The 23145-nt window shown below is 47.2% G+C and overlaps 1 protein-coding gene across 3 annotated transcripts in view; it reads left to right on the forward strand.

Moving 5' to 3' along the window:
- Positions 1 to 23145, forward strand: part of LOC135061454 (uncharacterized) — a 556703-nt gene that overhangs the window by 229094 nt on the left and 304464 nt on the right. For all 3 annotated transcript variants that reach the window (XM_063964060.1, XM_063964058.1, XM_063964059.1), the window contains exons 10-11: positions 11 to 169; positions 4564 to 4711. In XM_063964060.1, coding sequence (XP_063820130.1) covers positions 11 to 169; positions 4564 to 4711 — 307 coding nt within the window. The remainder of the gene's footprint in view (positions 1 to 10; positions 170 to 4563; positions 4712 to 23145) is intronic.

Consider the following 23145-nt stretch of genomic DNA (forward strand, 5'->3'; position numbering starts at 1 on the left):
TGTATTACAGGCAAAAATGGAGTGTTCCGTGAGCCAGGAGTTTACAGTGGAGAATGTGCTTGCAGCACTGCCGGCGTTTCCCAGAGGTGCTCCCCAGCAGAGGGCGAAAAGAGCGGCAGAAGCATTAGTGAAAGCGGCCAATTATTCCAAGCTAATGGCAATGCAACAGGTATCCCGAGCGTTACTTCAGTACAATGATTCAATCAGCTATTCCTTGTATAGTGCTCCGGCATTGATCGGCTTGCCGTTATGTGTGAAGTAAAACTATTATTATAAACAGCTGCTCTGAAGTCTTAGGAGCTTTCACAGAGTCGAGCACTTCCCAGCCAGCACCAGGAAACAGCTGCTTGATTACGTTTTATTGCATGAATAGAGACACGTGATTTTCAAAAAACCAGACCCAGACCAGTGAAACATTTTCAAAAGGATTGCCAAATTCATTTAACACTTTCACTGGCACTTATATTCATGTCAGGATTTGGAGTTTTATTTTATTTTTTGTTACAGAAAAAGTCACTTTTGAGTAAGATCTGACGTCCTTTTACTACTCGTCACCTAATTAGTGTTAACAGAATATTTTATTAACACAATAAGAATTCTGAACTGTAACTATTTTCTGTAACACATACCTATCACCTACACACCATTGATAACAGTACAACGCACAAAGGAAGTGCCTGCATTAATGATATTGCAGCCTCATACGCAAGTGATGTCACAAGTATAGTATAGTAAGTTGGCAGGCTGCAGTCTCGTGATTCAGCAGATGGCGGTCTGAACTGTCTGGTACACTTTAATAATGCAGTATTTTAATTCAGTAACTTCAATAAACCTGATTATATGGCTAGAACGTAACCCATACTTGCCTATTTGCAGGGAGATTATGCAAGCATCATCTATGTGCATGGATGTGAAGAGAATGTGTACTGCTCCCTGCTTAGAGGCGTGTCGTAAAATGTACTTACTATCAAATGTAAATGAGTTATATAATTGCTAGACAATGGTGGTAAAGTGCAAATGTGATGGCAGGCTGTGCTTGGAACCAAGTATTTACATTTTGCAAACCATGTGCGGTTGTCACAGTAAAAATAAATCTGCAAGGTCACAGAAAGAGCCTGCACATATGGCCAATAAATGTCTGCTCTGTAGCCCATGAATCCACTGACTTGAGATATGTTACCTTAGGCATACTGTAAGTGTAAGCTAAACGTATGCTGCACTCTATTTTCTGTCATCTTAAGTAGCCTCAACTCCCTGCCTCCCATTAGATGTGAATTAAAAGATTGACAGTACATGGATAGACAGTCAATAGGTCAACACCAGTTGATCGACATGATTAAAAGGTCGACATTGATTTAGGTCGACATTCAAAAGGTCAACATGTTTAAAAGGTCGACATCCAAAAGGTTGACACATTTTTTTGTGTTATTTTAACCCTAACCCTCCCCCTAGTTTCCTTACCCTAATCATCCCCCTGGTGCTAACCCTAATCCTCTGCCAAGTGCCTAATCCTCCTCCTGGTGCCTGACCCTAACCGTCCGCTTTCATACACTAACGCTAATCCTCCGCCAAGTGCCTGACCCTCGCCATCACCTCCAGCAGCCTAACTCTCTCCCAAATCCCTAACCCTAAAAATCTGGAAAAACCATGGAGTAAATTTACTAAGGTGGGAGTTCTATTTAAGATGGGATGTTGCCCATAGCAGCCAATCAGATTCTACTTCTCATTTATCTAGCACCTTCTATATGATAGTACCTGGAATCTGATTGGTTGCTATGGGCAGCATCCCATCTTAAATAGAACTCCCATCTTAGTAAATTTACCCCCATGTGTTGACTTTTTGATCATGTTGACATTTTGACCCTGTTGACCTAAGTCAGTGTCGACCTTTTGACCCTGTCGACCTATTGACTATCTATTGTCTGTCTATCTACCATCCAGATGGTATGCAGTCAGCATAACGATAGGATCCCGGCTGTCACAATACCGACGCTGGGATCCCGATAGGGCCACCATACTGCCATCGGTATACCGGCAAGGTAGGTGAATCCTCCTCACTGGGTGTCCACGACACCCATAGAGGCAGAATAGAATCTGTGATGAGCATAGTTCGCCACCGAGTCCGCAAAGGGCTTTGTTGCGCCTCTTCCCCCTGCTGGCATTCCGCCGCTCGGGATGCCAATGTCGGGATCCTGACATTTGGTATCCCGGGCTGCGGGATCTCATAACGATACCATCCAGATACCCCTTCCATTATGTTCATGTAATCTGTCATCCTCTGTAATTCATCACACATTCTTAGGCAGTCACTCATGTTGACATCAGTGGCAGGAGAGTGGCAGACATTTTCTAGTATCAATCATCCTCCTTAATCTCCCAAGTATTTCCTCTATGGTGGGCAAAGTATCACTGCATTGTGCCCATCGGGCCCGGCCTCAAGAAGATTGCTAGACATGTTATCCTATGTGCAAGCACCCAGTGACACTCACTCAGCCGCAAGTGTAAATGCAACTGAGTTGCGAACAACTCTGTTTCAATCATAGTTGCTCAAAGTTGTGTATGCAGGCTCCATGCAATATCCATCCACAACGCAGACTTAGATCCAAATCAGACCTTTAGAATTTAGCCGGCACCATAACGTACCTAAGTGCTTCCACTGCCTGATTCCCTCCCAGGCTTTAGTTTATTGCCCAGAGGAAGGGTCCCAGCCTCTCAGTGGACCATGGCCTTTTATACTTCCTTTGATGTCAGACTCTCCTATAGGGATTGGTTTGCTACACACATGTATATGTCACACACACATACCATGCTGCAGGTTGTACATGGGGACTTCACCGGACACCATGCCATTTGGCCCCTCCCCCTTCCATTAGAAGGATGTGATTGTAATGGAATTGTGTCATATTAGCCAGCCCTCTCCCCATTGACCTGCGAGTTGCAGCATTTGCCGTGAGGGGTCTAATAACATGGTAACCGATCTCGTAGCCATTGAGAAAATAAAAAACGTCTGTTGGGGGGGTTCTGGGTACCTGTGTGCGCCTCTGATATATACAGAATATTATCCCAAGCCTACTTATTCTTCTTTTAACTATGACTTTTATTATCTTTATTATTCCTTCCTCTGTAACATGCTTGTTTGTATTACTGTATAGTAGTTTAGTACATACCATTTACCCCACACAAGACATTTGTATAATGGATTTGTCCAGGAATGTATCCTGGTAAATAATGCAGATGTGCACCTTACTGTGTTATCTGTCAATACAATATAAAAATGACAAATGTTTACAAAGTGTGTGGAGGAAATTGTCATTCTTCCCTGCGCTCTGCAGGTGTTGTAGAAGAAAGACTATAGGCAGCGTGTTGGAATCAGTCCACATCTATTTTTACTGACAACAGGAAAGCAGAACCCAGCTGTGCTTATGAATCTCTCTGAAAATAAATACTGTCACACTGCCATGGTTGAAAACATCTTTGTTTTGCAGAATGTAAAACCTTGCTAGCACAATCCCGCGTGTCTGTGTCTGTCTCCTCGTCTTTTGAGTCAGTGCAGGAAAATAATGTGGAGTTTTACATTTTTTATCATAGTTACGGATTTTATATTTAGCACTTCTATAAATACAAATGTTTATATGTATATATCATTTGCAATATTAGCAACAATATTCAATTCAGGTAAAGACTTTTAAGCCCAACAATTATGACATTGTGTAACGTGTCTCTGAAAGTGTCCGTTTTATTCCTTCTAAAAGGTTTTATTGATCTTTCATTCCTGGCTGTGGAGATCATTTCTGCTGCCTCGTAACAACCTTGTTCTTGCTTCTCTATCATGAATGTATATTACTCAGTCAGTGGCGGCCATGGTCCGTTTACAGTGTGAACCTATAAGTGACAACACAGTCATTTATTTTTTTTTGCTAACGCGTACAACAAATTTCAAAAAATTCTTCCAGTGAGTGACATGTACTGTATGTAAGGGCAGCCCTACAGTATAAGGGAGTGTTTATGGCACGGCGTGGGTCCAGGTTCCGCCTTCCTCATTATGGAGCACTTTGCACATATACACAGTCAGTTGAGCAGCAGTCGTTGAAAGCAGTGACGGGCCTGGGTACTGATGTGAGGTTGTATTGCTGTCTAAATCTGGGAGCTTTGGCTCCTTCCCCAACCAATTTATTTTTTTAATGACCCACTGCACATTGGAAAGGAGGTCAGATAGTCTCCTTCACCCAGTGGGCAGATCCGGGGTCAGAGGTTGTAGAATCAGCATGATACCCCCCTCCCGGTAACACTTGCAAGTAGGAAGAGGAGACTGCCTCTGCTCAGCAGTGTATGCTGGGCTGGGGAGAGAGACAGCTGCCGTTAAGCAGGACCAGTCCTCTCTTTCCCTGCTGCCACTGGTGGTGTGGCCTCTCTCCTCCATGATGTGGCCTTGCTTTCTGTAATGATTTGCTCACTGAATATCTGCCTTGACTACAGTATGAGGGGGTGAGGGGTGAATTATTATATCATGAAAGTAAGATGCCTGTAGTCTTGTTTTTTCTTAACTTTTTTTTTATTGTTTAGAACCAAGCTCTGGAAGCTGAACTTGATTTCCACAGGGGTCTTTACAGCTTACAAGTCCAGTACACGCAAGCTCTTTTCCAAGGAATAAAGCAAGCCTATCATCATTTTCAAGAAAATGTTGTTGCAGTTGTTTGTTCTCCACTTAAAGGTTAGTAAGACAGGAGGAACATTTACACGTCCTAGGTACACATGTCAGGATAACATGGTCTGTGCAGTTAATGGTTTTACCCTTTAGAAAGGACTCGGTCATTGTGATCTAGTATTTATATAGTGACAATAACACAGTGTCCTGTCTGAAAGCTCTAGAAAAATAGCCGAGTGAGCTGTGCATGTTTTATACTAATGTCAATACGTTTGGAAATCAGGCTTTAAATTCCACGCACATATACTGTATGTATTGTAAGTAGGGATCCTGGCCCGACTGTGTGACTTACCTGGGGTACTCAGATGTCTGATGGTCACGCAGATGATCCGATGTTGCATCCTTGGACACAGCAGCGGATCATAGAAGCCTGCAGTGGGTGTATTTTCTCTCCAGGTGCTTCCTTCAACTTCTACAGAATTTAGCATAGCCCCTGTGTATAAAGACGCAGCCCCATTGCTAGCTGCGTTCATCTCTCAGCGACCACATCTGCGAGTGGCACAGTTCCGGATCCGGTGTGTGTGTGACTCACGCTGCCCTGCTAACGCTGTCACTCATATACATGGGTGGGAATGGACTTCAGTCGGTGGGAAAATAGTGAGTTACGTGAGCAGTAGTATATAAAGCTTGCCACTTCCTCCTCCTGGCTAGCTACAGAGAGAGACGGTCACTGGAGTCTGCAGTAGCCAGTATTCGGGAGAGGAGAGAGACTAGTAGACAGTACTAGGGAGAAAAGCGAGACAAAGGGAGCAGTAATGGAGTGGGGGTCCTGGGGACACTTGTATTTGTATTTCTTGTGGTTGCAGGCTTGTAGCAGCACTTTCAGCAGGGGTTGTAAAATAAACAGAAATCACACTGACATGCCCGTGTATTAAAAAAAAGAAAAACCAGCTTGCTACAAAATAATTGTATTCATTGCGTAGTGCACTGTCTGATTGACAAAGTTTAAGAGGTAATATAACTACATACAGTACCTACAGTCTGTATATAATAATAATAATATGAAAGGTGTCGCAAACTTTTTATATTGTGGACTGCTTTTCAAAGTGCAGCAGTAATACCATTATGGAATTCTATTTGTGTTCTTGGGACCTGATTCAGGTCCCGTTGTAGTTACGGCGCATCCCTCAAAGTATCGATGTTCGATACTTTGTGCATGTGCAGTACGGGCCAGCGATATTGCACATTGGCATCAAACTGTCTGTGATTGACAGTCTGATTCCCTTTAGGGTGGAGAGTGGGCTGCAACGACCTCCATTTCTCAGAACAGACCCATTGCCGCAGTTGCGGGGAGGAATGAGGCCAGCGTGTGAACCTTAGTGGTTTACCTTACTTGCTGTCACTGTGTTAATATTTGTTGTAGTTTAACTGCTTTTGATACTCCCCAGCCGCTGGTGAATTACAGTGAGTGTAGCTGTATATGGGAAATAATCTGCATACGCTGTCCCTCTGTGGCCACCTCTACTGTAACTGCCTCTGTCTCTAGTTCTGCGGAGTGCTGGCAAGGTAGAAAGTGAGTGGTAAGGAGACATTATGCTCATGCCAACATGCGTTTAACTTTTGGGCTTTCTCAAGGCACCTTCTCCTGTCTGCTCGGATCTGCCGCAGATGACCTTCATCCACATGGAACCACAAACATAGAGGCAGGGGAGTACCAAGAGCAGTAATACTGCAACTTACAATAAATGTCATGCTTTACAATACATAATATGGGGCTCAGAATAACATTTGCATTGAAAGTAGTCTTTTTTTTTTTTAAACTTTTTATTTATACCAGGAGAGACAAAAAGGCTTACAAAACATATTCAGTTGTACAATAAAAGGTGAAAATCAGTCTCCATGGTATTTTTTCTCACAAATAATTGGGTTTACAGTTAACAAATAAACAAAGATGTCCCCCAAGAGGGCACCATATGCGAGGGAAAGAGAAACAGAGAAGGGTAGAGAGAGAGGAAGAAAGGGGAACGGGGAGAAAGAGGGGTAGGGCTGATGCAGAAGAAAAGAACAGAGTCAATCTATGCCATGTGGAGGAAAGTACACCTATTGTATCCCTGAATAGTGCATAAACATAACAATGTACATACAAACACATAGGCCAGGCATTGCTCAATAACAAAAAAGAACCAAGAGGGGCAAGACGGCGCCCGGAGGGAGGTTTCAGGTACAGCATGGCTAGGTATCCAGAAGACCGGGACAAAAGAACAGTTTGAACATCAATTTAGGGGAGACATCATTCGCAAACCAGGGCCCCCAAATGAGTTCAAATTTGTGGGGACAGTCATGTAGATAGAAAGTGATCTTTTCCATATTAGCAACGAACCAAATATAATTATTCAAAGCAGGGATAGTAGGAGCAGCAGAGGTCTTCCAATTTTTAGCTATTAAGGATTTAGCAGCCACTAATATATGGGAAAACAATTTATTCAAAAGAGGATCAAGATCCGGATGTGGACGGGCCAATAAAAACAACCACGGGTCCAGTTTGAGCGCTAGTCCAGATAGGGAGTTCAGTATATCGAGTACCCTGTTCCAGAAGTGAACAATACGTGGACAGGTCCACCAAATATGGAGGAGAGTTCCCCGTTGACCGCATCCCCGCCAACAAACCGGGGTGACAGAAGGGAACATCCTAGACAGTTTATCTGGGGTGTAATACCACCAATAATATAGTTTATAGGATGTCTCCTTAAGTCGGGTAGAAATAGAACTTTCTCTAACGTCCTAAGTGGATGCTGGGGACTCCGTAAGGACCATGGGGAATAGCGGCTCCGCAGGAGACTGGGCACATCTAAAGAAAGCTTTAGGACTATCTGGTGTGCACTGGCTCCTCCCCCCATGACCCTCCTCCAAGCCTCAGTTAGATCTCTGTGCCCGAACGAGAAGGGTGCACACTAGGGGCTCTCCTGAGCTTCTTAGTGAAAGTTTTAGTTTAGGTTTTTTATTTTCAGTGAGACCTGCTGGCAACAGGCTCACTGCATCGAGGGACTAAGGGGAGAAGAAGCGAACTCACCTGCGTGCAGAGTGGATTGGGCTTCTTAGGCTACTGGACATTAGCTCCAGAGGGACGATCACAGGCCCAGCCTGGATGGGTCCCAGAGCCGCGCCGCCGGCCCCCTTACAGAGCCAGAAGGCAGAAGAGGTCCGGAAAATCGGCGGCAGAAGACGTCCTGTCTTCAACAAGGTAGCGCACAGCACTGCAGCTGTGCGCCATTGCTCTCAGCACACTTCACACTCCGGTCACTAAGGGTGCAGGGCGCTGGGGGGGGGGCGCCCTGAGACGCAATAAAAAACACCTTGGATGGCAAAAAATGCATCACATATAGCTCCTGGGCTATATGGATGCATTTAACCCCTGCCAGAATACATAGAAAAACGGGAGATAAGGCCGCCGATAAGGGGGCGGAGCCTATCTCCTCAGCACACTGGCGCCATTTTCCCTCACAGCTCCGTTGGAGGGAAGCTCCCTGTCTCTCCCCTGCAGTCACTACACTACAGAAAGGGTTAAAAAAGAGGGGGGGCACTAATTACGCGCAGTATTAAAGATACAGCAGCTATAAGGGGAAAAACACTTATATAAGGTTATCCCTGTATATATATATAGCGCTCTGGTGTGTGCTGGCAAACTCTCCCTCTGTCTCCCCAAAGGGCTAGTGGGGTCCTGTCCTCTATCAGAGCATTCCCTGTGTGTATGCTGTATGTCTGTACGTTTGTGTCGACATGTATGACGAGAAAAATGATGTGGAGACGGAGCAGATTGCCTGTAATAGTGATGTCACCCCCTAGGGGGTCGACACCTGAGTGGATGAACTGTTGGAAGGAATTACGTGACAGTGTCAGCTCTGTATAAAAGACAGTGGTTGACATGAGACAGCCGGCTACTCAGCTTGTGCCTGTCCAGACGTCTCATAGGCCGTCAGGGGCTCTAAAGCGCCCGTTACCTCAGATGGCAGATATAGACGCCGACACGGATACTGACTCCAGTGTCGACGGTGAAGAGACAAATGTGACTTCCAGTAGGGCCACACGTTACATGATTGAGGCAATGAAAAATGTTTTACACATTTCTGATAATACGAGTACCACCAAAAAGGGGTATTATGTTCGGTGAGGAAAAACTACCTGTAGTTTTCCTGAATCTGAGAAATTAAATGAGGTGTGTGATGATGCGTGGTTTTCCCCCGATAACAACTGATAATTTCTAAAATGTTATTGGCATTATATCCTTTCCCGCCAGAGGTTAGGGTGCGTTGGGAAACACCCCCTAGGGGGGATAAAGCGCTCACACGCTTGTAAGGGCTCTACCCTCTCCTGAGATGGCCGCCCTTAAGGATCCTGCTGATAGAAAGCAGGAGGGTATCCTAAAATGTATTTACACACATACTGGTGTTATACTGCGACCAGCAATCGCCTCAGCCTGGATGTGCAGTGCTGGGTTGGCGTGGTCGGATTCCCTGACTGAAAATATTGATACCCTATGTCACAACTGAGGGCCTGAGCTGACGGGAGGCAGCCTCAGTTGTAGGGGCTGAGATGTACCGGAACCTGGGAGGATGTATCAGACCCCTGGACATGTAAGTAACATGAATAATAACTGCCCGAAGGCGTGACCACGACAACTTGGATAAAAGTCAATGATGTTTATTATGACAACTCCGCAACACAGCAGCAGTAAAAGAAAACGTAAAAGTCAGCAAAGAATAAATACAGTTCCTGGGTACTACAGGATGGCAGGAGCCACAGGGCACTGGTAGTGTGAGATAGTTCTTATGATCTTCTAGATGGAAAGTCCTTACCAGGCCCGACTGTAGCAATGGAGATAACCCAGGATTGTGCCAGCTGGTGTTCCAGGAAAAGCTGGGTTGCTGAAGATAAAACAGCTGCTGTGGATACTGGCTGGAACCAGACTGTTGTTAGCATGGAGTGGATACTGGCTGGAACCAGTTAAATAATAAATGAACTTGGGAGCGATGAAATATGAACTGAAATGTAGAACTTGAGAGCGGAGAAATAATAATACCGGTGGAGAGTGGTAAAGTGTAGAAAGGACACCGGCCCTTTAAGGGAAGCTGTACTCTGCTGGAAGCTGAGCTGGAAGCAGGTAATGTTGTAGCTGGAAACAGATGAATCCACAATGGATTGGAGAGTCAGGCTACACCGCAGGTGGAATGCTGGTGCGGGTCTCTATGGTGGAAGTCTTGAGACAGGAGCTGGAACCTGGAAGACAATCACAGGAGAGAGACAAACAGGAACTAGGTTTGACAACCAAAGCACTGACGCTTTCCTTGCTCAGGCACAGTGTATTTATACCTGCAGCAAGGAAGGGATTGGCTAGGCAATTATGCAGATTATCAATACTGAGAACAGATTAGTGGAAATGATCAGCTGACAGAATCCAAGATGGCTGCGCCCATGCAGACACCCGGAGGGAAGCCTGGCTTGTAATCCATGTGGTAATGAAAACAGTAATGGCGGCGCCGGCCACCGGAGACAGGAGGCGCCAGGCTGACAGATGCACATCCAACCACGCGGACACAGCGGAGGCCGCGGCTGACGTAATCGCCACTCACTCTGCATGCAGAAGTTCAGGGACGGCGGCGGAGGCCGCGGGAGACGCCATGCCAGGTGTAATATGGCGTTTACTGTGACAGCGTCCCAGAGTGACAGGAGAGGATACAGGAATGTACACATCAGGATAACAGATGGGATCCGGTCCTGGAGCGCTGAGCCAGCCTTAGGAGGCATCTGATGGGTAAGAAATGGCGTCCAGATACCCGGATCGTGACAGCACCCCCCCCTTTAGGAGTGGCCCCAGGACACTTCTTTGGCTTTTGAGGAAACTTGGAATGGAATCTCCGGACCAAGGCAGGAACATGGACATCAGAAGCATTGGTCCATGAACGTTCCTCAGGACCATAACCCTTCCAGTCAATAAGATATTGTAGTTGACCGTAACGGTGACGTGAGTCCAGGATCTTGGCCACTTCATACTCAACGCCTCGTTGAGTTTGGACTTTCGGAGTTGGAGGAAGTGAGGAATGAAACCGATTCAAGATCAGCGGTTTCAACAGGGAAACATGGAATGTCCTGGGTATTTTTATGAAGGGAGGCAACTGGAGTCTGTAAGCAACAGGATTGATGACTTGTTCAATCTTGAAAGGACCGATATAGCGAGGTGCAAACTTCATACTGGGAACTCTTAACCTCAAATTCTTCGTGGATAACCATACCCGATCACCCACCTTGAGAGCAGGAACTGCTCGACGCTTCTTATCCGCAAACTTCTTGTACCTGAACGATGCCTTGAGCAGAGCTGATCGTACGCTCTTCCAGATATTGGCAAACTGATGCAAGGTGATATCCACTGCGGGAACAGAAGTTGCTGGAAGCGGTTGGAACTCAGGGACTTTAGGGTGGAATCCAAAGTTAGTGAAGAATGGTGTTGAAGCAGATGAAGAATGATACTGGTTGTTATGACAGAACTCGGCCCAGGGAAGTAATTGAACCCAGTCATCTTGAGAGGAGGACACATAGATGCGGAGGAAGGCCTCCAAGTCCTGATTCACCCTCTCGGTTTGACCATTGGTCTGAGGATGGTAAGCCGTGGAAAACTTTAGCTTGACTTGGAGGACTTGACATAAACTTCGCCAGAATTTGGCTGTGAATTGAACTCCTCGATCTGAGATAATTTCTTCAGGAAGACCGTGGAGTCGGAAGATCTCTTGTATGAATACTTGAGCCAACTTGGAAGCTGACGGAAGACCGGTGAGAGGAATGAAGTGTGCCATCTTGGTGAACCGGTCAACTACCACCCAGATGGTATTGAACTTGTTGCACATGGGTAAGTCTGTAATGAAATCCATCGACAAGTGGGTCCATGGTCGACGGGGAACGGATAGTGGAACCAGTTGCCCCGCAGGCGACTGGCGGGATACTTTATGTTGGGCACACTTAGGGCAAGATGCAATAAACTCCAAGACGTCCTTTTTCAGAGTTGGCCACCAATAGGACCTAGAGATAAACTCCAGGGTTTTTTGGATACCTGTATGTCCGGCAAAACGGGAAGCATGGGCCCAATGCATGAGCTTCTTCCTTAGCATCGGCTTCACAAAACCTTTCCCTGATGGGGGCGTAGAGTCCATCCCTACCGTGGAGAATGCCAACGGATTTATAATAGGATGCTTGTCTGAAGACTCTGACTCATTTTCTTGCTCCCATGAGCGGGAAAGGGCATCGGCCTTGCGATTCTGAGAGCCCGGACAGAACTGGAGTTTAAAGTCGAACCTGGAAAAGAAAAGTGCCCATCTGGCCTGACGAGGGTTGAGACATTGTGCGCCCTTCAGGTATAAAAGGTTCTTGTGGTCTGTAAGTATGGTGATTGAATGAGAAGCTCCCTCCAACAGATACCTCCACTCTTCTAGAGCGAGCTTGATGGCTAGCAACTCCTGGTCGCCAATGGCATAGTTGCGCTCAGCTGGGGAGAACTTCCGGGAGAAGAAACTGCAAGGGTGTAAATGGCCATCTTTAGCCCTCTGAGATAACACCGCTCCTACTCCAACGGAGGAGGCATCCACCTCTAAGATGAAAGGAGAGTCTATGTCAGGCTGTTTCAGAACAGGCGCAGAGATGAACCTTTGTTTTAAAAGATGAAATGCTTGCATGGCTTTTTCAGACCACTTGGACGGGTTAGCACCCTTCTTAGTGAAAGCAGTAATAGGCGCCACAATGGTGGAAAAGTCTCGTATAAACTTTCGGTAATAGTTGGCGAACCCTAAGAACCTTTGGACCCCTTTGAGGGTTAAGGGTACCGGCCAATTTTGGATTGCTTGTAGTTTCTCAGGATCCATCTCTAGTCCGGAACCGGACACAATGTACCCTAGAAACGGAATGGACTTGACTTCAAAGACGCATTTTTCTAATTTGCAATAGAGATGATTGACACGGAGACGGGACAGAACCTCTTTAACCCAAAAACAATGTTCCTCTAAATCGTTGGCAAAAATGAGGATATCGTCTAGATAGACCACGACATGACGGTATAGAATGTCTCTGAAGATCTCATTGACAAAATGCTGGAAGACAGCTGGAGCATTGCTCAATCCGAAGGGCATGACGAGGTACTCATAATGTCCGTCACGGGTGTTAAAGGCGGTCTTCCACTCGTCACCCTCACGGATCCGGATGAGATTGTATGCACCTCGCAAGTCCAGCTTTGTAAAGATGGTAGCTCCGCTAACTCTGTCAAAGAGCTCAGTAATCAGGGGTAAAGGATAACGGTTCTTGATGGTAATGTCGTTCAAACCTCTGTAGTCGATGCACGGCCGCAGACCACCATCTTTCTTTTTTACAAAAAAGAAGCCTGCGCCGGCTGGAGAAGAAGAAGGTCGAATGAACCCCTTTGCTAGGTTCTCTTTAATATATTCCTCCATAGAATGCGTCTCAGGCAGAGACAACGGATAAGTTCGGCCTCGAGGTGGAACCTTCCCTGGAACGAGATCAATCGGACAGTCCCATTCTCTATGAGGAGGAAGGATATCAGCAGAAGCTTTACTGAACACATCCGTGAAATCTCGATATGGAGGAGGTGGAACATCAGACGACCTGGAGGAGGAAGAACAGACAGGCAATACTTTAAACAAACATGTCTCAGCACAGGAGGAACCCCATGCCAGGATTTGCGTAGTCGTCCAATCAATTGTAGGATTGTGAAGACGGAGCCATGGAAGGCCCAGGACCACAGGATGTGTGGCTCTTGGAATCAATAAAAAAGAAATAAGTTCGGAATGAAGAACTCCCACTCTCAGACGAACTGGTAGAGTCCTTAAAGAAATAACTGCATCAAAAATTTTGCTGCCATCCACGGCAGTTAAAGAAATGGACGAAGGAAGTCTCTCGGTGGGTAGGGACCACCGTTTAACATAGGCTTCGGTAATAAAGTTCCCAGCTGCTCCGGAATCAAGGAGGGCAATGACGTTCCGATAACGTTGGGCAACTTGAAGCGAGACTGGGAGATTACAATCTTGAGGAGATGGAGAGGAGATCATTACTCCTAGCCGGCCCTCTCCTTGGCGAGCTAGGATTTGGAGTTTCCCGGACGTTTGGGACAGGCATTAATGGTGTGAGACGGAGCTGCACAATAGAGACAGAGAAACTCGGAGAGACGTCTTCGGCGCTCAGCAGGAGTTAAACGGGAACGGCCAAGTTGCATGGGCTCATCTTTAGATGGTGACAGTTGACGAGGAGGAGGAGCAGAAGATTTTGGAGCAGATGATCTTCCACGCTCAGTTGCTCTCTCTCTGAAACGTAAATCAACTTTCGTGCAGAGTGAGATTAGCTCATCTAACTTAGAAGGTAAGTCTCTGGTAGCTAACTCATCTTTAATACACTCAGATAAGCCATGCCAGAATGCAGCATACAGGGCCTCGTCGTTCCATGCCAGTTCGGATGCCAGGATCTGGAACTGTATCAGATATTGTCCTACAGTACGTGACCCCTGGCGTAAACGGAGAATCTCGGATGAAGCTGAGGTTACCCGGCCTGGCTCGTCGAAGATGCGCCTGAATGTTGACACGAAGGCAGTGTAGGAAGATAGCAGGGTGTCGGACCTCTCCCATAACGGTGATGCCCAATCAAGGGCTGAGCCACTGAGAAGAGAAATAATGTAGGCAATTTTTGTACGGTCACTGGGAAAATTGCCAGGTTGTAGCTCAAACTGAATCTCACACTGGTTGAGAAATCCCCTGCAGAATCTTGGAGATCCGTCAAATTTTGCTGGCGTTGGAAGATGAAGACGTGGAGCAGAAATGGGTAAGGTGGGTGGGGTTATAGCTGGAGTCACTGTGGTTGACGCACCAGACGCGCCTGATCCACGGAGAGTTGTCTGAATCCCATCCAGCCGAGTAGAGAGATCCTGGAGACAGCGGATGATGTGGCCCTGTGCAGCCTCCTGATGTTCTAGTCGGGCTGCCAGTTCTTGCATCGGCCTGGCCGCTTGATCCTGGTCTCCGGCTGGATTCATTAGGTCAGTGCTTACTGTCACAACTGAGGGCCTGAGCTGACGGGAGGCAGCCTCAGTTGTAGGGGCTGAGATGTACCGGAACCTGGGAGGTTGTATCAGACCCCTGGACATGTAAGTAACATGAATAATAACTGCCCGAAGGCGTGACCACGACAACTTGGATAAAAGTCAATGATGTTTATTATGACAACTCCGCAACACAGCAGCAGTAAAAGAAAACGTAAAAGTCAGCAAAGAATAAATACAGTTCCTGGGTACTACAGGATGGCAGGAGCCACAGGGCACTGGTAGTGTGAGATAGTTCTTATGATCTTCTAGATGGAAAGTCCTTACCAGGCCCGACTGTAGCAATGGAGATAACCCAGGATTGTGCCAGCTGGTGTTCCAGGAAAAGCTGGGTTGCTGAAGATAAAACAGCTGCTGTGGATACTGGCTGGAACCAGACTGTTGTTAGCATGGAGTGGATACTGGCTGGAACCAGTTAAATAATAAATGAACTTGGGAGCGATGAAATATGAACTGAAATGTAGAACTTGAGAGCGGAGAAATAATAATACCGGTGGAGAGTGGTAAAGTGTAGAAAGGACACCGGCCCTTTAAGGGAAGCTGTACTCTGCTGGAAGCTGAGCTGGAAGCAGGTAATGTTGTAGCTGGAAACAGATGAATCCACAATGGATTGGAGAGTCAGGCTACACCGCAGGTGGAATGCTGGTGCGGGTCTCTATGGTGGAAGTCTTGAGACAGGAGCTGGAACCTGGAAGACAATCACAGGAGAGAGACAAACAGGAACTAGGTTTGACAACCAAAGCACTGACGCTTTCCTTGCTCAGGCACAGTGTATTTATACCTGCAGCAAGGAAGGGATTGGCTAGGCAATTATGCAGATTATCAATACTGAGAACAGATTAGTGGAAATGATCAGCTGACAGAATCCAAGATGGCTGCGCCCATGCAGACACCCGGAGGGAAGCCTGACTTGTAATCCATGTGGTAATGAAAACAGTAATGGCGGCGCCGGCCACCGGAGACAGGAGGCGCCAGGCTGACAGATGCACATCCAACCACGCGGACACAGCGGAGGCCGCGGTTGACGTAATCGCCACTCAGACACTCTGCATGCAGAAGTTCAGGGACGGCGGCGGAGGCCGCGGGAGACTCCATGCCAGGTGTAATATGGCGTTTACTGTGACAGCGTCCCAGAGTGACAGGAGAGGATACAGGAATGTACACATCAGGATAACAGATGGGATCCGGTCCTGGAGCGCTGAGCCAGCCTTAGGAGGCATCTGATGGGTAAGAAATGGCGTCCAGATACCCGGATCGTGACACCCTAGATAGGGACAGTATATTTTTGCCTATAGAGCATTTAAAAGATGCTTTTCTATATATGCGTGATGCACAGCGGAATATTTGCCGACTGGCATCAAGTCTAAGTGCGTTGTCCATTTCTACCAGTAGAGGGTTATGGACACGTCAGTGGTCAGGTGATGCGTATTCCAAATGGCATTTGGAAGTATTGCCTTATTAAGGGGAGGAGTTATTTGGGTCGGTCGTTCAGACCTGGTGGCCACGGCAACAGCTGGGAAATCCACGTTTGTACCCCAGGTCGCCTCTCAACATGAGAAGACGCCGTATTATCAGGCGCAGTCTTTTCGTGGACAAGCGGGCAAAAGGTACCTCATTTCTGCCCCGTGACAGAGGGAGAGGAAAAAGGCTGCAGAAATCAGCCAGTTCCCAGGAACAGAAACCCTCTCCCGCCTCTGCCAAGCCCTCAGTATGACGCTGGGGCTTTACAAGCAGAATCAGGCACGGTGGGGGGCCCGTCTCAATGAATTTCAGCGCGCAGTGGGCTCACTCGCAAGTAGACCCCTGGATCCTTCAGGTGATATCTCAGGGGTACTAATTAGAATTCGAGACGTCTCCCCCTCGCCGTTTCCTAAAGTCGGCTTTACCGATGTCTCCTTCTGACAGGGAGACAGTTTTGGAAGCCATTCACAAGCTGTATTCCCAGCAGGTGATAATCAAGGTACCCCTCCTGCAACAGGGAACGGGGTATTATTCCACACTGTTGTGGTGCCGAAGCCAGACGGCTTGGTGAGACCGATTCTAAATCTAAAATCTTTGAACACTTACATACAGAGGTTCAAATTCAAGATTGAGTCACTCAGAGCAGTGATTGCGAACCTGGAAGAAGGGGACTACATGATGTCTCGGGACATCAAGGATGCTTACCTTCATGTCAAAATTTACCCTTCTCACCAAGGGTACCTCAGGTTTATGGTACAGAACTGTCACTATCAGTTCAGACGCTGCCGTATGGATGGTCCACGGCACCCCGGGTCTTTACCAAGGTAATGGCCGAAATGATGATATTTCTTCGAAGGAAGGGAATTTTAGTTATCCCTTACTTGGACGATTCCCTGATTAAGGGTAAGATCCAGGGAACAGTTGGAGGTCGGTGGAGCACTATCTCAGGTAGTGTTGCGGCAGCACGATTGGATTCTCAATATTCCAAAATCGCAGCTGGATCCGACGACTTGTCTTCTGTTCCTAGGGATGATCCTGGACACACTCCAGAAAAAAGTGTTTCTCCCGGAGGAGAAAGCCAGGGAGTTATCCGAGCTAATCAGGAACCTTCTAAAACCGAGCCAAGTCTCAGTGCATCAATGCACAAGGGTTCTGGGTAAAATGGTGACTTCCTACGAAGCAATCCCATTCGGCAGATTCCACGCAAGAACTTTCCAGTGGGACCTGCTGGACAAATGGTCCGGGTCGCATCTTCAGATGCATCAGCGGATAACCCTGTCACCAAGGACAAGGGTGTCCCTCCTGTGGTGGTTGCAGAGTGCTCATCTTCTAGAGGGCCGCAGATTGGGCATTCAGGACTGGGTCCTGGTGACCACGGATGCCAGCCTGCGAGGCTGGGGAGCAGTCACACAGGGAAGGAATATCCAGGGCTTATGGTCAAGCCTGGAGACATCACTTCACATAAATATCCTGAAGCTAAGGGCCATTTACAATGCTCTAAGCTTAGCAAGACCTCTGCTTCAAGGTCAGCCGGTGTTGATCCAGTCGGACAACATCACGGCAGTCACCCACATAAACAGACAGAGTGGCACAAGAAGCAGGAGGGCAATGGCAGAAGCTGCAAGGATTCTTCGCTGGGCGGAAAATCATGTGATAGCACTGTCAGCAGTATTCATTCCGGGAGTGGACAACTGGGAAGCAGACTTCCTCAGCACGACCTCCACCCGGGAGAGTGGGGACTTCACCCAGAAGTCTTCCACATGATTATAAACCGTTGGGAAAAACTCGACAGGTATTGCGCCAGGTCAAGGGACCCTCAGGCAATAGCTGTAGACGCTCTGGTAACACCGTGGGTGTACCAGTCAGTGTATGTGTTCCCTCCTCTGCCTCTCATACCCAAGGTACTGAGATTGATAAGATGGAGAGGAGTAAGCACTATATTCGTGGCTTCGGATTGGCGACTTGGTAACCGGAACTTCAAGAGATGCTCACGGAGGATCCGTGGCCTCTACCTCTAAGAAGGGACCTGCTCCAGCAAGGACCCTGTCTGTTCCAAGACTTACCGCGGCTGCGTTTGACGGCATGGCGGTTGAACGCCGGATCCTGAAGGAAAAAAGGCATTCCGGATGAAGTCATCCCTATCCTGATCAAAGCCAGGAAGGATGTAACCGCAAAACATTATCACCGCATTTGGCGAAAATATGTTGCGTGGTGCGAGGCCAGTAAGGCCCGACGGAGGAAATTCAACTGGGTCGATTCCTACATTTCCTGCAAACAGGAGTGTCTATGGGCCTGAAATTGGGGTCCATTAAGGTTCAAATTTCGGCCCTGTCGATTTTCTTCCAAAAAGAACTAGCTTCAGTCCCTGAAGTTCAGACGTTTGTAAAAGGGGTACTGCATATACAGCCTCCTTTTGTGCCTCCAGTGGCACTTTGGGATCTCAATGTAGTTTTTGGGTTCCAAAAGTCACATTGGTTTAAACCACTTAAATCTGTGGAGTTAAAATATCTCACATGGGAAGTGGTCATGCTGTTGGCCCTGGCCTGGGCCAGGCGCGTGTCAGAATTGGCGGCTTTATCCTGTAAAAGCCCTTATCTGATTTTCCATTCGGACAGGGCGGAATTGAGGACTCGTCCTCCGTTTCTCCCTAAGGTGGTTTCAGCGTTTCACCTGAACCAACCTATTGTGGTGCCTGCGGTTACTAGGGACTTGGAGGACTCCAAGTTGCTAGACGTTGTCAGGGCCCTGAAAATATATGTTTCCAGGACAGCTGGAGTCAGGAAATCTGACTCGCTGTTTATCCTGTATGCACCCAACAAGCTGGGTGCTCCTGCTTCTAAGCAGACTATTGCTCGTTGGATTTGTAGTACAATTCAGCTTGCACATTCTGTGGCAGGCCTGCCACAGCCAAAAATCTGTAAATGCCCACTCCACAAGGAAGGTGGGCTCATCTTGGGCGGCTGCCCGAGGGGTCTCGGCTTTACAACTTTGCCGAGCAGCTACTTGGTCAGGAGCAAATACGTTTGTAAAATTCTACAAAATTGATACCCTGGCTGAGGAGGACCTGGAGTTCTCTCATTTGGTGCTGCAGAGACATCCGCACTCTCCCGCCCGTTTGGGAGCTTTGGTATAATCCCCATGGTCCTTACGGAGTCCCCAGCATCCACTTAGGACGTTAGAGAAAATAAGAATTTACTTACCGATAATTCTATTTCTCGTAGTCCGTAGTGGATGCTGGGCGCCCATCCCAAGTGCGGATTGTCTGCAATACTGGTACATAGTTATTGTTACCAAAAAATCGGGTTATTGCTGTAGTGAGCCATCTTTTCTAGAGGCTCCTCTGTTATCATGCTGTTAACTGGGTTCAGATCACAAGTTGTACAGTGTGATTGGTGTGGCTGGTATGAGTCTTACCCGGGATTCAAAATCCTTCCTTATTGTGTACGCTCGTCCGGGCACAGTATCCTAACTGAGGCTTGGAGGAGGGTCATGGGGGGAGGAGCCAGTGCACACCAGATAGTCCTAAAGCTTTCTTTAGATGTGCCCAGTCTCCTGCGGAGCCGCTATTCCCCATGGTCCTTACGGAGTCCCCAGCATCCACTACGGACTACGAGAAATAGAATTATCGGTAAGTAAATTCTTATTTTTAGCTATACCTTCCCGTACCTGCTCCCAACAGGCATCGTCTGGCGGTGGACCCAGGTCTCTCTCCCACTCCTGCTCATGGCGAGGCTGCGGTCACGAGGAAACTCCAACCAACATAGAATAGATCAGCGAGATTAGCCCTCTACATATGGGTTTTGTGGTGCAAAGAGATTCAAAAGAGGTAAGATCCCGCAGAGCGTCAGCCTGAGGTAGGGAGAGAAGGAAGTGGCGGAGCTGAAAGTATTCAAAAAAGGGACGGGATAGCGATAGAAACTTACATTTGATATCGTCTGCTGACATCCAATGGCCTTGTAGAGAGATATCATGCACCACATGAATCCCAGCACTAAACCAGGGTATGAACCGATAGGGTGAAACCCCAGTGGGAAAAGCGGGGTTGTCCCAGAGGGGTGTGAGGGGGGAGCAGGAGGAGGACAGATTATATCTCGTGAGAGACTTATGCCAAATAGAGAGAGATGTAATTTAAGAGAAGGAGAGGAGTTCGTTAGAGTGAGCTGATATGGTTTGCCCAGACCCCACAGCGCAGCCAATGAACGAAGTCCCAAGGAAAGGGCTGCAAGATCTACCCAGGCAATAGAGCCACGGGGCACAAAGGAAGCCACCAGTTGACTTAGATGGCTAGCCAAGTAATAAAATTTAACATTGGGAATCCCCGACCTCCCTCCGAGCGAGGGAGCCGTAGCACAGTAAAGGCTATCAAACTTCACAAATGAGGCCTGGGCATCCCTAAGAACCCTCTCCAGGACCCTCACAGGTAAAGTTTGAAAAAGGTAGAGAAGTTGTGGCATGACTGTCATTTTGAGGGCAATAATCCTACCCAGCCAGGATATGATATGTGATCTCCATTTTGCCAGATCAGCTTTGATCTTAGTCAATAGCCGTGGGAAGTTTTCCGAGTACAGAGAGCCATAGTGAGAAGTAATATAAACACCGAGGTAATTAATGTTATTGGTCTGCCAGCGAAGGTCATAGGAGGACTGCAGGGAGCGTTTGAGATCTCCAGGTACATGTAATAACATAGCTTCGGATTTGATGAAATTGATTTTATAGCCCGACAGGGAACCATATTCCTTGATAATCTGATACAAGGCGGGGAGAGAAGACTGCGGCTGAGTAAGAGACAAACAGTACATCGTCTGCAAAGAGTGAAATCTTAGACTCCTGCGAGCCCACCTTCACTCCCCGAATTCTGTCAGAGTTTTTTATCATAACGGCCAGGGGTTCAATGACCATGGCAAACACCAGGGGGGAGAGAGGACATCCCTGTCTCGTGCCATTGGATAACGGGAAGGGAGGGGATAATATTCCGTTTGTTAGGACCTTAGCTATAGGGGAAGAGTAGAGGGCAGAGACTCCTGTCAGGAATTCCGCCGATATCCCAAACGCCTGTAGAGTCTGATATAAGACAGGCCATGAAATACGGTCGAACGCCTTTTCGGCGTCAAGAGAAAGGATAATAGATAGGGTTTGTCTGCAGTTCAACAATTGAATAAGGTCGATTGCTCTCCTAGTGTTGTCCCTGGCCTGACGCCCAGGGATGAATCCCACCTGGTCATAATGTATCAGACCCGGGAGCACACCATTGAGGCGAGTAGCCAAAATTTTTGCATATTGTTTAATATCCAAATTCAATAAGGATATCGGCCGATAGCGCAATTACGAGAATCCTTGCCTCCAGCATAGCGCTTGGGAATGGGGTGCCATGTAGTACAGCATTGAACAATACCCTGAGATGGGGGACCAGAATGGAGGCAAATTTTTTATAATATGAAGCCGAGAAGCCATCGGGGCCTGGAGCCTTAGAAGATTTGAGATTCCTCAGAACGGCAGTAATTTCTTCATCGGTTATATCCTTATTCAACTCCGAAGAGTCGGATTCAGTTAGTCGAGGGAGATTAGCCCGATGCACGAATTCCGATATTAAAACCTCCGGGGGACCGGGACCTGATTCAGCGGAATTTAAATTATAGAGCTTAGTATAATAGTCCCGGAACACCCTGTTTATACCATCTGGGGCATATGTGACCTCACCAGATTCGGTGTGCACCGCCAGAATATTATTCCGTGATCGCTGTGCTCTAAGGCGGGATGCCAGGATTCTATCGGCTTTGTCCCCCTTCTCATAGAAGGTCTGATTAAGCCTCTGCAGAGTCTTTGCCGTACGCTCTGACAAAGAAAGCGATATCGCAGACCTCGCTTCCAGCAAGGACTCTAAGTTGGTAGGGGTAGGGGAGAGTTTATGCTGGCGCTCAAGGTTCTGGAGTTTAGTGGAAAGGGAGAGGAAGCTAGTTTCCTGGGTCTTTTTAAACCTGGACGCCTGACTGATCAGATGACCACGTAAAACAGCCTTATGTGCTTCCCATAAAGTAATAGGCGAAGTCTCTGGGAGATTGTTAAGAAGAAAATAGTCAGTGAGACAGTTTTTAATCTGGTTAGTAACTTCCTGGCTATGCAATAGGGAATCGTTCAACCGCCAAGAGGCAGGAGGGAGACGAGGGGCAATAGAATGGAGATCGACAGTGATCGGGCAGTGGTCGAACCATATCATAGGGAGCATACTAGTAGATTTAAGTTTAGAGGACAGGTCCCGGCTGAGTAGGATCGTGTCTATCCTAGAATAGGACTTATGTACAGGGGGAAAAAAAGTATAGTCCCTAGTCAGAGGGTCAGTTAGTCTGTAAGAATCAAATAGCAATTGGAGTTTCAAAAGATCTAGCAGTGTGAGAGATGCCGAGGATGGGCGATTAGGAGAAGAAGATCGAGGAGAGCCTCCCTCTCTATCCAACTATCTATCCAACGAGGCGTCAAGCACCTCATTAAAGTTGCCTGCCACTATGACTTCCCCCCTACAGAGTCTAGTCAAATGTGCATTCAGTCTCCTAAAAAAGGTGGCCTGATTTTGGTTCGATGCATAGACATTAACAAGGGTACACTAAATATTATTTAGTTTCCCAATAAGAATGAGCCATCTACCCGATTTATCTACATGACTGTCTATCAATTCGAACGTAAGGTGGGCAGCTAACAAGATGGAGACCCCCCTTTTCTTGTGTGTAGCATCACATGCATGAAATGTAAGAGGGTAGGCCTTAGACTTTAAGTCAGGGTGGAGGGATTTCTTAAAGTGGGTTTCTTGTAAGAAAACTATATCGCCCTTGGCCTGTTTAAGGGAGAGAAAAAGCTTGGTGCGTTTGTCAGGGCTGTTCAAACCTTTAACATTATGTGAATAGAT

This window comes from Pseudophryne corroboree, chromosome 1 (genome assembly GCF_028390025.1).
Source record: "Pseudophryne corroboree isolate aPseCor3 chromosome 1, aPseCor3.hap2, whole genome shotgun sequence".
In the NCBI taxonomy this organism is placed as follows: domain Eukaryota; kingdom Metazoa; phylum Chordata; class Amphibia; order Anura; family Myobatrachidae; genus Pseudophryne; species Pseudophryne corroboree.